Here is a 16,315-nt window from a genome sequence, read left to right on the forward strand (position 1 = left end):
GTAATTTATTAGTTTCATAGGTTGTAACCTTACTTGCAAATTTGGGGTTTGGGGATGTTTCCTTCCTCAAAAGTACAGAAATGATAAGGGAAACAAAGGAGTTAATTTTGTTAGGACTAGTACAATGAAAATTAGGTTATTATGACTAATATTGAGCCTGTGATTCCCAAAGGAAATCCCAATTTTCTATCCAATAAATTCACTTTGGATTGTTGAAACATAACTTTGATAGACACTATTTTGGTTTATCTAGTGCAGGCATTGTCTTGAATTTCCAATATTTATTAGGGAAAGTTAATCAACTACATGTTATCAACCTTCACATATGTAATTTCAGCTGGAACTTGATAAAAAATATGCCAATCAGACCTGTGGACTTTGTGGAGATTTTAATGGCATTCCAAAGTACAAAGAATTTTATTTTGAGAGTAAGTATATAAAAATGGCCTTATTGGATTTATTTATCACCCTCTTTAATTCAATGAATGCTACAGAACTGTACTGTAGTTTTTCATAATCCTGATATTTCAATATGGTGAAATAGAAAAAAAATCTTTTTTCCTCAATATTTTGATCATTAGTATCAACAACCCAGTAATTTTGCCTCATACCTGTCATTCTTCACTTTTTACATCTTTGAACATTGGATGAATATTAGGTTCCATATTCACCAAAACAAAGAAATTCCCAAATTTTAAATGTTCTCAAATTTAGAATTAGTACTTTAATTACCTTGTTCTCTGCCTTAAGAATATCAAATCATTTGTGATTTCAAAATAATGTGTAGATATTTTATTATTTTAAGTTTGAAAGATGCGACTGTATGACATCTGGGGCTAAAACAGGATGGTTTTTCCTCTTTAACCATAATATCAGGGTCATAAATTGTACTGAAAAGTTAAACAAAAAAAAAAATATCCTATATTATCCAGTGGCAAAGTACTTCTATAGTGGTGTCAAGAAAAACTGCACAATGTCTATGTAATTACCAGGAATTAAACTTAACTCAAGAGTGTCTTTTCATTTTTCCCATCTCCCCTTATTAAACCACCTCATACATATAGATAGACTCTGAGAGGTCTAGATCAATATAATTTCATATGAAAAACTTATATTCTTTCTCATGTATGAAAGTTGAAGTGCTACAAATAAGAAAGAGCTCTTTAACTTATTGGGGATTGGATTTAGATTAATTTTGCTTTTCTATAAGCCACACAGATCTTTAGATCTTGATCAACTTTCATAGCTAATTTGACATGGCTTTCCTGAAAGAAAATCTTAGACAGAGGTGCTACTCGTTTACAAATCTCTATTATGACTTTATTTTTTTTTTAAGATACCCCTATAACAGACTTCCAGTCTGGGAATCAATGGAAAGTGAATGATCCGACAGAAGATTGTGAGGATCCTATACCTCCTCCTCAGAAGAATTGCAGTGATGAACATGTGAGAATTTTCTTTCTTGTTCTTCTGCTTTGCATTTGTCTGATTTGCAAAAGGATTCTAGAAACTTACATTTAAAAATTATTAGCTGCCATGTCATTGAAAATAATTGATTCTCTCTCAATCTGCTCCACAGCTATATTATTATAATATTGTGTGATGGAAGGTAGAGAGAGGAGCTGAATTTCCAGGAGGGAAGGGATGAATTCCAGAGGAATAAGAGGCAAAATCAGTCCAGTTGTTATGAATGAGAAGAAGAGAGTGGAGACAGCTCTGCCTTAATAGTTCTTAGAGTATATTGTAGATGCAGATAGTAGAGTGCTCAGTCTGGCAAGAGTTTGCCTATGTGTGAAACAATAAACAACTTCAGTTTGGAAGAATTACCATGTATTGATCTTGTTTTGGGGTCTGACATCTTAGGTTGGAATCTAACTTTGGAGGAAGGGCTTATGTTACTGTGTAAAATACAGGGATCTAGTCTATGATATAAGCAAGAAAAATGGGGGCTTTTTTAAAAAAGGGAAAGCCCCCCCCCCCATTTTAGAAGGAAACTGTTTCATAAACTCTTTTTTGCCTTTTGTTTTTCCATCTAGGATATTTGTCGAAAAATACTAACTGGTTCTGCATTTTCTGAATGTAATGATATTGTCAGTGTGAATAGCTACATTGATGCTTGTGTACATGACTTGTGTCTCTGTGATAAAGTTGAAAAATCCTCCTGTCTCTGTGACACTTTCACTGAATACTCTCGACAATGTGCTCACGCTGGTGGCCGACCTCAAAACTGGAGAAGTCCAGAACTATGCCGTAAGTGTAAACTTCTGCCAAACAAGTGACCAAAGTAATTTGAGTCTAATGGGTATCAAACTCACGGCATCACGTTGCCGTCATGTGACATTTTATGATGGTTTTTCCCTTGGCGGAACTGGGATGGGCGTGGCCTGCTCATGGAACATCTGGCCTGTGGGCCGCCAGTTTGACACCCCAGCTTTAAACTTATCAGGATTCTTGATTCAGATTCATTTTCTAGTTGAAAGTATGGAAATGAAAAGATGCTGCCAAAACAAGAAATATATGAGTGAATAGATTTCTACTTGCACAGAAAACAATAAATATTACATTACAAATAAAATATTACATTTCACAGATCCCTGTACTAGTTATAGAGTTATGAACAGCTTGAAGGATCAGAGAAGATGCAAGTCTTACTTTCCCAGACAATACACAGTTCAAAGGAATTGGGAAAGTCGCAAAGATGGCAAATTTAATCATTCTTCAAAAGTACTAAAACATATTAGCACTATTCTTTAAGCAATGAGATGAAGAAAGCAACTGGATGAACAATTGGATATGTTCTGGTGTGTGGCAAGCTCTGTTTTTTCTGCTCAGTTATTCAGCTAAGATGAGAAACAGCTGAACTGGGTAATCAATCACTGAGGAATCATGTTCTTGCTTATATTGTTTCTGCTCTCAAGAAGTTTTGAACAATGAAGCATCAAAGGAAAAGGAGAGAAAAACTCTGAACAGATCTCTTCTCTCTGTGTGTGTGTCCATCAAAAAATAATAATGGATACATATAAATTATAAACTATTTGGCTAGACTGGCAAGCACCCATAGACCATAAATAAAGAACATGAAATATATGCAAAAAAAAAACAAGAAACAGGTGGTAGGATGTGCCTTTAATTTAAATTAAAGTCACTTTAATTTAAAAATGATTTCTGAAAACATAATTAATTTTATTCAAAACAATCAATCATGAATGTCAGTTGCTACTTGGGGTTGCATCCTGTATTATTGCAATGTGTTGTACTTGGGGACACCTTCGGAGACTATCCAAATGCTGATAGTTTATAAAATATAGTGGCCCACCTGTTACCTGACACATGTCCCCAGTAAGCATTATACCTGTGCTGTGACCTCTGCATTGGTTTCAAGTAGGCTTCCAGGTGCAAACTGAAGTGCTGGTTTTGCTGTATTAAGACCTATATTTTTGGCACCTACATGTTCTTAGAATTTCATTCTTCAATCTGGATTGATTGTATCAAGAGAAACTATCGGTATATTAGTTCTCCCCATAAAGCAAGGAGGACTGAAACACTGAGGTGCTATTTTTCCATGACAGCATCAAGCAATCTTCTAGCAGAGATCAGGACAATCCTCTGTTTTCAAATGATGCTGAAAACCAAACTCTTCCACAGAGTTTTTATAGTATGAGCGACTGCTAAGTGGATTTTTCCTGTTTGTTGATTTTGGTTGGGATATTATGATGATGTTGATGATCAAGATGCAATTGTCCTGTTATCATGGATGCCTTATCTCATGTATCTTTGTTAACTGCTGAGAGTTCTTTCAAATTATGGCATGTTGCAAGGCTAATGAAGAACATGATACATATTACTGATAATGATTCTCTGCCAGGGTTATTTTATACACAGCATGCTGTACGGAGAACTGACCTAGTCTTATTGTTCTTATTTCAGCAATATCATGCTCTTTGGATATGCAATATCAAGAATGTGGATCACCTTGTGCAAATACTTGTACTAATTCTGAAAGATCTCATGTCTGTGAAGATCACTGCGTAGACGGCTGCTTTTGTCCACCAGGTGAGCTGCCCTCTTCAGCGTAAATTATTCTATTATCGAGGGGGAGAGGAAATGTGAGAATATGGAGCTAAGTATGCATACTGTACTACTGTGCCATAAACACAATAATAAAATAGTATTGTCTACTATATATACTCCCTTTAGTACTTTTTTAAAAAAATTGGTATAGAAGAATTTCAATGAAAATGAAATGAAACTGTTCTGGCCCATGTTGAAAATCCATTATAATTTATTTGTCCTCATAGGAACTGTTTTTGATGACATCAACGGGGAAGCCTGCATCCCCTTTGAGCAATGCTCCTGCATTTATAATGGAGAATCTTATGCTCCAGGGATGACATATTCAGCTCCATGCCGTTCCTGGTAATTCATATCTTTTGGTACATTCAGCCAATGTTTTGTGCGGGAATCTAGTTTTCATCGGTGATGTCAATATTTTTTATTTGTAATTCTTGATTTTGGGCTCTGATCTAAAGTCCATACTTCCATTTAACCTCTCAGATTGCATATATTAAAGGTAAAGGTAAAGGTTCCCCTTGCACATATGTGCTAGTCGTTCCTGACTCTAGGGGGCGGTGCTAATCTCCGTTTCAAAGCCGAAGAGCCAGCGCTTTCTGAAGACGTCTCCGTGGTCATGTGGCCGGTATGACTCAATGCCAAAGGCACACGAAACGCTGTTACCTTCCCACCAAAGATGGTTCCTATTTTTTTCTACTTGCATTTTTTACATGCTTTCGAACTGCTAAGTTTGCAAAAGCTGGGACAAGTAATGTGAGCTCACCCCATTACGCAGCACTAGGGATTCGAACTGCTGAACTGCCAACCTTTCGATCAACAAGCTCAGCATCTTAGCCACTGAGCCACCGTGTTCCTTTTGCATATATTACTTCTGGCTATTAATCTATCCTTCAGACTCATTCAAAAGGGAGATTCTGCTGGATTTTTAAAACTAGCTGGGTAACTAAAGAATAGCAGTTAACTAATGAGCATATTGTTAAACTAAGACTTTTTAGGAGAAAGAAGAAAATGGAATGCTACCTTTTGCAGGTATTGTTCACTCTGACTGACAAAAGCTTTGCAAGATCAAAGACAAAGGCGTTCTCACACTTGCAGCTATTACCTCTTCTGTTCCAAATGTACAGTGGAAGACAACACATTTTTTTTAATTAGCTGATAAACATTCAGAAATCTCAAAAAGAATGGCAAAATATTGCTCAATCATGGTTGCAATAAGGAAACATTAAGCACTGTCATATTGTTCCATGCTGGAAGATAAGCTATATATTTTTCTCTTTAATATTTTAGTGTATAGTTTCACGTTAATGTTTGATAATATATTTGGTCTGGCAGCATAAATAAATAAACCTACATGTAAACACTTGCTGCATTCTATTAGTTTCCTGGAAATGAAGCTATGATCATGTAATAGATCATGCCTTCCATAGCTTTTGAATTACAAGGTAATATTGATTGACTCAATCAAACTAAGTATCTATATTTATGTATTTAAAATGGGGATTTAATTGATACCATAGCAAAATAATATAAGATAAGTAAAGTACTTTTTCTTCAAAGTTAAATCCCTAATTTTAGATTCTTTTTTCTCCAGTGTCTGCAGTGGTGGTGAGTGGAATTGCACAGAGCTTCCTTGTCGTGGTATTTGCTCAATAGAAGGAGGATCACATATCTCCACCTATGATGAAGTGTGGTATAATTTCCATGGAAAATGTAATTATATTCTAACTAAGGCAAGTCATCTAAGATTTCACATTAGCAAAAATGTCTTTAGGTACACAACCTAAACCTGAGCTTCTATTTCTAGAATTATAAAATTACATTTATTGTTCCCGATGTCAGTCCTTTGCTATAAATATCATATCACACGGTTTACCCAGTTTCTATTTCTAGATTTTATTTATATCTTGAATCTTTTCCTATAAAATGGTAGCTTTCTTTTATATTTATACATTAAAAAGAGGAATTCTTGGCTGATGGAGAAGAATTTCGCCAAGCTATTGTTTTCTTTCCAGATGTAAACAATAGCTATTTTAATCTGATTAAATCAATTACTATATTAGTGTGATCCAAAAAGCATATAGAAAACTCTGTATGCTGCTCAATAAAATGGCTTGATAATGAAAACAAAATTAAGCTAGCTAGGAAGAGACTGAGCAATTTGGAAAATGCTCTAACTTAATCTGACTCTTCACCTCTGTTCTAATAAAATGGGTTCAATGTTTAATATTATGAAAAAGAATATAAAGAATATAAGCCGCCCTGAGTCTTCGGAGAGGGGCGGCATATAAATTTAATTTATTAAATTAAATTAAATTAAATTAAATTAAATTAAATTAAATTAAATTAAATTAAATTAAATTAAATTAAATTAAATTAAATTAAATTAAATTAAATTAAATTAAATTAAATTAAATTAAATTAAATTAAATGAGAATTTCCTGTTTTTCCAACTAAGATGGACTCAAATTATTCCCTTTCTTTGCAAAGTCAACCAAAGTACTATAGAAGTTATCCCAAAATATTTTTAAAGTAGCATCTTTGAAATCTGTCTGTTGTCTTATTATCTTTTTCCTGGTCTCTCTTCCCCCAGATTTGTGACGAAGAAACCTTTACTGTTCTTGGAGATCTTGGGCCATGTGGCTTCACAGAGTCTGAGACTTGCTTAAAAATGGTGGTTCTTACCATCAATGGAGGAGAAACTGTAAGAACCTTAATTAATCAAAATTGCTCAGGTGCCATTGAGTTGATTAGGCTTGCCTACCAATCTAAAAAATGCCTGTTGCAATATTTTCAGGATCAGACTCAATAAAATTAGTGAGAGTTAAAGGTTTAAATATACTTCCTTTTATTTACAATAGGCATTCTATATTCGCTGAATATTCACAGATAGAAGCTAGGAAAAGGGTGTAGGTGGCTCCTTATATATACAATGGGTGGAGCTATAAGTGGGAGTGGTGAATTATGAATACATTAAGAAGTGAAGAATAAGTTAACCCCTGATACCCCATTCATATACTATTTACATATTAGAGAATAAGGCATTTACATCTGACAAATCCCCCTCTAAATGCCGATTCGTTATACAACACCAATTACATTCAGATTCAGGACAATACAAGACATACAATTTAGATGTTAAATATTTGTGTTGCTTAGAAGGTAAAGGCTTTGTCAATATGTCAGCTAATTGTTCTGAAGTATCACAATGCACTGCTTTAATAAATCCATCCTGAGATAATTGCCTCACATGTTTAAATTTTATATCTATATGCCTGGACCTTTGTCCAATGGCATCAGATCTAGATATTTCAATGGCTGCTTTATTGTCTTCATGCATAACAAAAGGCAAAGCAGATTTTTTCCAAACATCTGAAATTAAATCATTAAACCATACAAGGTTATTTGCAGCTTTGGATAAACAAACATATTCCGCTTCTGTCGTTGAAGTGGCTACTAGTTCTTGTTTACCAGTATACCAGTAAACTGGACAGTCATTTAAGAGAAAAATATAACCAGATGTACTTTTTCTGCATGATGTGTCTCCAGCCCAGTCCGCATCTGCATAACATGCAAGCTTTGGTTCTTTATTATCACTAGGTTCTAGTACTAAGCAAAAATCTAGTGTACTTTTCAGATATCTTAAAATTCTTTTAACAGCTTCCCAGTGATACATTGTTGGTTTGCTGACGTGTCTGGATAATAAATTGAGTGGTAAGGCGATATCTGGTCTAGTCCAATTAGATATATAAAGAAGTGAACCTATGATTGATCTATAAAACGTGTTATCCTTGAATTCAGGGGAAGATTCATCAGTATTTTTAAGAAAATCAGTTTGCATAGGAGTATCACAGGGTTTGGCATTGTTTAAATTGCATTTATTTAAAAGTTCTATAATCTTATCTCTCTGAGTAAGTTTGAATCCCCTTCTAGTCTTATTAATTTGAACACCAAGATATTTGTTCACTTTACCTAGAGATTTCAACGAGAAATGTTCATTTAACTTATTTACAAAAGTTTCTCTTCTCTCTTTGTGTTTTCCTATATATAAAATGTCATCTACATAAATCAACACAAATTCAATGTGATCATCACCCTTTTTGACAAAGAAACAGTTATCAGCAGTGGTAGCGTTGAAATCCATGGTCTTAAGTACTTTTACTAAACAATCATACCATCTTTTACCAGATTGTTTTAATCCGTATAAACTCTTGTTCAACAGCCAAATTTCATTTTTGTTGGTGTATTGACTGTGAGGTGCTCTTACGTATATTTCCTTATCTAGTTTTGCGTGTAGATACGCAGTCTGTATGTCATATTGAAATACATCAAGATTGAGTGCTGATGCTACCACTAGAGCTGTTTTGACACTCTCTGTTCTTACAGTGGGGGAATACGTGTCAGTATAGTCCTCCGGATATTTCTGTGCATAACCTTGTGCAACTAATCTAGCTTTATATAGAGTATTGCCTCCTTCTAAGTTCTTAATTTTATATATCCACCTGGTACCAATAATTGTTTTATCTTTAGGTGCAATTGCAGGTGTAAATACATTTAATCCTTGTAAACTTTCCATCTCCTTTTTCATAGCTAATTCCCATTTTTCTTTTTCTTCACGAGGGAGTTTTAACACTTCCTCATAAGTATTAGGTGTTATTGGCTCATCATCCATATGCATTATGTAATCTCTGTATTTATTTGGCATTTGATTTCTGTTGTTTCTAATGACTCTTTCAGGTTTGCTATTGTTATCATGCAAATATCTTGCTTCTTTTTTCGTTAGAGTGTCTGTCTTTATTTTGTGTTGGCTATTTGTCCAAGTTTTGGTTTTGCTTTTATATTTGTTGATATTCTGTTTTTCTATGGTTCCTTTCTCATGAGATTTTGTATCTTTACATTTATTTGGAAATATTTCATTAAGATGTAATTTAGACCAGTTGGCCTGTTCATGGAACACAGCTGTTCTGGAAACTATAAATTTGTTATTATTATCAATGAATCTGTACCCTTTGGTGCCAGTTTCATATCCCATAAATCTGAGTCTTCTGGATACGTTTTCTCCCTTTCTTCTCAACTGCTTAGGTATGTGTACGTCTGCAGTGACTCCAAATATGTGCATGTGTGCTAATTTTGGTTTCCTATTTTTGGTTTTTTTTCATTGTGTGCATCTGCGTGATCATGAGATATTTTACATTCATCATTGTCACTGTTACTAATATTTTCATCATCTGCTTCAATACAATCTTCCATATTTGAATCAATGTTATGCAACCATTTTTCCTTCGTTATCAGATAAGGTAGGCCTCCTTTAATCATCACAGTGCCTATATTTATTTTATTCTTCTCCAAAGTCGCTTTTCCCTTTGAGAAAACTATATTAATGTCAGAATCTCTACTTAGTTTTATGGCACTTAGTATGTTATGAGGTATTTCAGGTATTAACAATACCCCCTCTATTTTTCCTAGACCAGGCAAGGTTACATTTCCTCTGCCTAATACTTGAACCTTTTCTTGGTTAGCTACCTTTATTACAAATTTATCTTCTGTAAATGAAGACAATATATTTTTGTTATTAGTGGTGTGATTAGTTGCTCCAGAATCAATAAGCCAATTATTGTTCTCATTTTGCTGTATTTTAGTGTTGTCTTGTTTATTTAATCCATTCAGTGAACCAGATTTTCTATCCTTTGAATTATCTCTGCCCCCTCTATTCTCTTTGTAATTTGGTGGGCTTCTATATCTATGTCTATCTATGGAAGACTGTCTATAATTGTATTTGTTCCTATATTCTGACCTATGTCTTTCCTTTGAAATTTTGGGACAATCTCTTCTATTGTGTTCCCTGGATCCACAATTGTGACATTTAAATGTTTCATTATATTTTTCTTGGAAAGCTACTTTCCTATAAGGTTTGTGTTCTGTGTGATTGCTAGAACGATTTCTTCTTGAATTGTCTTCTGCTATTAATTTATTGGATAGACTTTCTATGGATAAATATCCTAGATTGATAGTGTCTAAATGTGACATAAAACTGTCCCATGATGAATCAAGTGAGTTGATAATAACACTTTTCATTGTTTGGTCTGAAATCACCTCCCCCCTCAAATGCAGCTCAGCTCTTATTTTGTTTAAAGATATTAAATGCTCACTTATGGAAACCCCTGGTTTCACTCTAGATGAAAAGAAATCCTTAGATATTCTTGTGGTGGTAGCCACACTATCGCTGTGAAACAAATTAAACATGCATTGAATAATTTCTGAAACAGTCAGATTAGGTTTGATGCTATGATACATTGCAGGAGACACACTAGATATTATTAAGAAAAATGCTCTATGGTGTAAACAATCTATTTTTAAAGTCCAAGGTCTTTTTGGGGGACTAGTGATAAAAAATAGTAAATTTTCCTTCATAAAGACAACCTGGAGCTGTTGATACCATTCTTGCAAATTAATGCCATCAACCCTTAGTTTTGGGAAGTCACTGGGTAAATTTCCGACATTATTTTGTCCATTACTTACGACCTGAGGTAGTCCGTGGTCTCGCAAGTGTAGAAAATTGCAAAACGGCATGGGGATGCTCGCAACGAGTCTGCGTGGTTCTCTCGCCAGTTCATGTCTTCCCGGACCGTCTGCGTAGTTTCGCGCATGCGCGTTGTCCATTTCTTCTTTGGAGTCGTCGTGGAAGGTTCTCTCCATTGCGGCTCGCTCGCTCTGCTCTGCTTCAGACGAGTCGGTCTCTGGTTCGACCTTGGGAGTTCTGACGACGGCGGCTGCTCTTCTTTTTCTTTTGGGGGCATTGGCACTCGCTTCGGTCTGTGGTGTAGGGCGGAATCGACAAGGCTCTCTGGGTTCGGGTGTCGTCGCTTTCGAAGTCAGGATGGGAGCGGGCAGGTCTTGAGGTATCGGCTTGCTTGCTCGCTTCTTCGGTGGCTCTTTGGTAATTTTTAGTTTTGGCCCAAATGCAGCAAAAAGTGTTTTCATTGCTGATTTTATTTGGGATTTTGTTGAGTCATCTTCACTTTCTGATTCTGATTCTTCTGAGGAGTTCGAATCTTCTTTTTCATTTTCGTTGTCTGATAACGTTTTTCGCGCCAGAAATTTTGAATTGAGCATTTTGATTGGCTCTGCTTCGCTCACCTTGGAGGCCTGTTGAAACCAAGATGGCTGCCATTCAAAATTTCGCGCGGGATCACTGTTTTTCTTCTTCGTAATGACTTTCTCTGCAGTCATATCACTCACTGTTTTTGGGTCTTTAGACTTCTCATTAGTGATGTTTTTCTCTCTCGCTGCTCCGCTGTTCTTCAGCATTTCTTGGAGGTTCGCGATGAGGCTTTCATCATTCTTCTGGCTTTTTAATAGTTTTAATATCTCTGACCTGAGTTCGTTATTCTCTATTTCGATTTCCTCCTGGTCATCATTTTCGTCTATTATTTCTTCGTCTTCAGTGGTGTATTCTTCGGATTCTCTCGAAATTGCGTTTGTGGATTCGTTGATTATTTCTTGTTCTGTTTCCATTTCTTTGCTGTAGGCCCTGGTGTTGGGCCTATCTTTCTTAGACATTTTTTAAGTTTTTTATTGAGTCAATTAACCATCCTCTGCTACCAGCTTGTTGCAATATTTTCAGGATCAGACTCAATAAAATTAGTGAGAGTTAAAGGTTTAAATATACTTCCTTTTATTTACAATAGGCATTCTATATTCGCTGAATATTCACAGATAGAAGCTAGGAAAAGGGTGTAGGTGGCTCCTTATATATACAATGGGTGGAGCTATAAGTGGAAGTGGTGAATTATGAATACATTAAGAAGTGAAGAATAAGTTAACCCCTGATACCCCATTCATATACTATTTACATATTAGAGAATAAGGCATTTACATCTGACAATGCCTTTTGCTGACAAAATAATGACATATCTAATAAGCAGAATTCACTTCTTTTTCTATATTTAAACAAGAATTACATTGCTAGAAGTAAAATGAAGGAGCTTTGAAACTCTGGATTACAGCAGTTTAATTTCCTTTTTTTCTTAAGTAACAGTTCAGTTAAATTCCTGTCAACAACTAAACCAAATTAAATTAAATAATTTATTTAAATATGAATTGATGAGAGGTGAGAATTTTACTTAGCACTTGCAATGTCTCTCCCTTCTTACCTTTCCTTCTGCCTTCTTTCCTTCCCTTCCCATATAATTCATTTATATTTACAAACATATCCACATTTATATGTAGATAGATAGATAGATAGATAGATAGATAGATAGATAGATAGATAGATAATGGATGGATGATAGATGATAAATGATAGATGATGATAGATGATAGAGAGATAGAGAGATATTTTTATTTATTTATTTATTTCGTCAAGCATGTATTAGATAACAGATATAAGTATAAACATAATTATGAATACATGAAATGGATACGAATAAAAGGGAATATTAGGACAGGGACAGTAGGCACACAGGTGCACTTATGCACACCCCTTAAAGACCTCTTAGGAATGGGGTGAGGTCAACAGTAGACAGTCTAAGGTTAAAGTTTTGGGGGTTTGGCAAAGAAACCACAGTCAGGTAGTGAATTCTAGGCATTAACAACTCTGTTACTGAAGTCATATTTTCTGCAATCAAGTTTGGCGCGGTTTACCATAAGTTTGTATCTATTGTGTGCCATATCTATTGTGTGTATCTATTGTGTATAGATAGATGGGGGAGAGAGAGAGAGAGACAGAGAGACTTTCGTATTTCTATTTATCAGTTTTTAAGATAATGAACCTATTGATTATTTCTTCATTTTTACTCACCAGTATGCTGCAATCAACCGTGAAGGCATAGTAATTGTTAATGGGATGGTTACTCAGCTGCCTATCTCAGTGGGTATGTAGCTCATTAGAAATATCTGACTGTGCAGAAGGAAGAGTTTTAAATCTTAAATGTAATCAGCATATCAAATTTGGTTTGGTATCAGACTGACAATTGAGTTTGCTGTTCTGAAAAAGGAATTCCTTTTGGAAAGAGAAGCTCACTATCCATGCTTTAATCTTAGTCAGTCTCTGAACATATGCAGCTTTTAAAAGATTTTAGAAACCTCAGCTGTACAGGTTAGTGCAATCAACTGCCTCAATAAGCATTTTTTAAAAACTGTGCTTCATCGGATTCCTAATTTGTTTCCAATCACAGTTCAAGTTCTTGATAATATTTTGCTAAGCTTTTGATGGAGTGTTATTTGTCAGCTCGATGCATATCTGCTGAAGAATTCACATTATTTTTCTGTTAGTGTCACTACAAATTCCTCAAAGATTGGTTAAGCAATGGTATAGGTCAGGGGTGGGCAAATGTGGCTCTTTTACAACCTGTCTCAGGAATTCTGGGAGTTGAAGTCCACAGGTTGTAAAAGATTTGCCCACCCCTGGTATAGGTAATCTAACCTACATCTTTAACATCTTTAACAGTTTCAGTCCACCAGTAAACTAGTGAAAAATTTGGATTTTTTTAAACCACCCTACCAGAGAAATGCAGTGGTAACTCCTGTGCAACCTATATCCATTTGAGTGATTTGGAAACTGGGGTGAAATCCTTCTACTTTAAGTAGGCCTTATGTTACACTGATGAACAGAGTCACTGTGAGCAGCCATATAAATTTTCTTATTAAGTAAATAAAATAGATAATAAATAAAACCAATTAAAATCATAAAGTGGGTAACTATAGAAAAAGTTAATATTTTTTTTTAAAGTTATTGCTGACCAACTTTTACCTGACTTGTAGAATGTGAGTCAAAAGTAACAGCCACTATGCTACTATAGCTTTATTATAGCAGCAGCTGCAACAGAGAACCAAACTTTAGAAAGGAAGTTCTCTCTGCAACAGAGAACAAACGTGAAAAGGAAGTTTTGCTTTAGGCTGGCTGCTGTGCCTGATAGATGTGAATTTTGATGCTTCGACTTAGTAAATTGTATTAAGGTTTTCAAAAATATGCCCTGTAAGTTCTGCCTACAAAAAGAAAAATGTTTGGTGGTTACTTTCTTCCCATGGGGAAATGGGATGAAGATTTTAAAAAACAGACTAATTAAACAGTAGGATACTTTATTATGTAGGGATGTGGTGGCTCAGTGGCTAAGACGCTGAGCTTGTTGATCGAAAAGTTGGCAGTTCAGCGGTTCGAATCCTTAGTGCTGCGTAATGGGGTGAGCTCCCGTTATTTGTCCAAGCTTTTGCCGACCTAGCAGTTCGAAAGCACGTAAAAAATGCATGTAGAAAAAATAGGGACCACCTTTGATGGGAAGGTCACAGTCTTCCGTGCGCCTTTGGCATTGAGTCATGCCGGCCACATGACCACAGAGACATCTTCAGACAGCGCTGGCTCTTCAGCTTTGAAACAGAGATGAGCACCACCCCCTAGAGTCAGGAACAACTAGCACATACCCTTATGCTTTATTAACTGTGGGTCCAAATAGAATATCTGGTCATTACCATCACCAAAACTGAAAAAAAGAACTAATAACCAGAAAAGGGTGCTGGCTTTGTTTCTAGCCAGTTTATAGATGGGAGACAAAGAGCTGAAGGCAACTATGTAAAACATCATGCTAGATGCTTAACTAATTCAGTGAAATACCCTGTCTGCACCATATCATTGGGATGACGGTTGAACACATGGTAAAAGTGTTTACCATGTGTTCTGGTATAAAAAATACCAGGGTTTTTTTGGTTTTTTTTCTAATCAAGCCCTGTACCATATTCCCAATTCACTAATGTGGTGGTAGCAAATGACTACCCAAAATTTAGCTCCTCCTCTCCTGGACAACTGCAAATGCTGATTTATTCAGAATGGCATTTATTCTTTCCCCATAGCTAATGTAACAATGTTCCAGCCTTCACATTCCTTCATCGTTCTGGACACAAATTTTGGCCTTCAGCTCGTGGTCCAGGTTAAACCTTTGCTACAGTTATACATTTATCTGGATCCATCTTTCCAAGGAAGAATGTGTGGTAAGGAATATTTCAAAATTCTATGCCTTCTCTAGGTTCAAAGAGTCCATTTTGTTATTTTGCCATCATTCAAATTATAAAATTTCTTTTAAAGGCCTCTGTGGCAACTTTAACCATAACCAGAGAGATGACTTCAAAACCCTGAATGGATTGATAGAAGGAACAGCGATCGCATTTGCTAATACCTGGAAAACTCAAGCTGCCTGTGACAACATTAAACAGCATTTTAATGATCCTTGCACCGTGAGCACTGAAAATGGTGGGCAGAATTACTCCAAAATAGCCATTCTTTAAAACAATTATTCTCAATTTTTCCTACATAGTTGTTAAGGGAAAACTCAATAAAAATCTTACAAATGAGGTGAGCGTGGGGAGTAAAAGCAATGCATTGATAATGAGAGTGAAAAAATCAGAAAATGTGCAAATTAAGATCTTATCAGCAGAGTTTGAGAAAGAATTAGGTGTATGAAATAAATGGACTCAAGTTTGTTTCATTCTTTTCCGGATGTAGGTATAGTTGTCTGTATTAGCATATTAATAATGTGAACATTGAAGCTAGACATGTAATCTGTGATGAAATTTGCCATGTATCTTTATAGAAATGGTCCAAAAGATATGGATGTTTACTTCTCTTTTTAGAAAAATATGCCCGTCATTGGTGTGGACTCCTGACTGATGCTGAAGGGCCTTTTGCTAAATGCCACCCCATAGTGAATCCAAAGGCTTATCACACGGTACTATGATCATCCATTTTAATTAAGAACATTGCCTGGAAAGACATTAACGATGGTGGGAAGTAAGGATCATCCTTTAGGGGAGGGGTGAGCAAATGTTATTTGTGGCCAGAATCTGGTCAATTTCAGTAGGCTGTTATTGCAGAAAGTTCTGTAAACACCCCCCCCCCTCCGGTGGATCTTCCTGAAGAAAAACAAACTGAATTTCACCCACAGAGCTGGATTTTCAATGTCATGCGTTATATTGCCAAAATGATGTGAAAGCACATTAAATCACTCTACTAACAAAGCCTGGCACACCCAGCTCAATGTACTACTTGCATGGAATGCACTTCAGGAGTTTGACAGACTAAAAGGATTGCTGCTGAAATCTAATTGGATGTAAAATTCCAATTTAGTGGTAGGATAGCAATAGCAATAGTCTGGGTCCTCATTTTACTAACTTTGGAAGGATGGAAGGCTGAATCAACCTCGTAGCAAGAAATGACATGGAAAGTATTATTATTATTTTTTTAATTTGATTTATATGC

General features: G+C 35.6%; 1 protein-coding gene across 1 annotated transcript in view; it reads left to right on the forward strand.

Moving 5' to 3' along the window:
• LOC139308924 (mucin-5B-like) overlaps positions 1-16,315 on the forward strand; it is a 72,736-nt gene that overhangs the window by 8,818 nt on the left and 47,603 nt on the right. Inside the window, exons 5-15 of the mRNA XM_070932900.1 lie at positions 338-428; positions 1,337-1,446; positions 2,037-2,250; positions 3,928-4,053; positions 4,299-4,416; positions 5,663-5,801; positions 6,662-6,772; positions 12,872-12,941; positions 14,914-15,051; positions 15,146-15,310; positions 15,691-15,785. Coding sequence (XP_070789001.1) covers positions 338-428; positions 1,337-1,446; positions 2,037-2,250; positions 3,928-4,053; positions 4,299-4,416; positions 5,663-5,801; positions 6,662-6,772; positions 12,872-12,941; positions 14,914-15,051; positions 15,146-15,310; positions 15,691-15,785 — 1,377 coding nt within the window. The remainder of the gene's footprint in view (positions 1-337; positions 429-1,336; positions 1,447-2,036; positions 2,251-3,927; positions 4,054-4,298; positions 4,417-5,662; positions 5,802-6,661; positions 6,773-12,871; positions 12,942-14,913; positions 15,052-15,145; positions 15,311-15,690; positions 15,786-16,315) is intronic.

This window comes from Pituophis catenifer, unplaced genomic scaffold, assembly GCF_029215685.1.
Source record: "Pituophis catenifer annectens isolate HBS135680 unplaced genomic scaffold, rPitCat1.0.hap2 SCAF_1, whole genome shotgun sequence".
Classification (NCBI taxonomy): Eukaryota; Metazoa; Chordata; class Lepidosauria; order Squamata; family Colubridae; genus Pituophis; species Pituophis catenifer.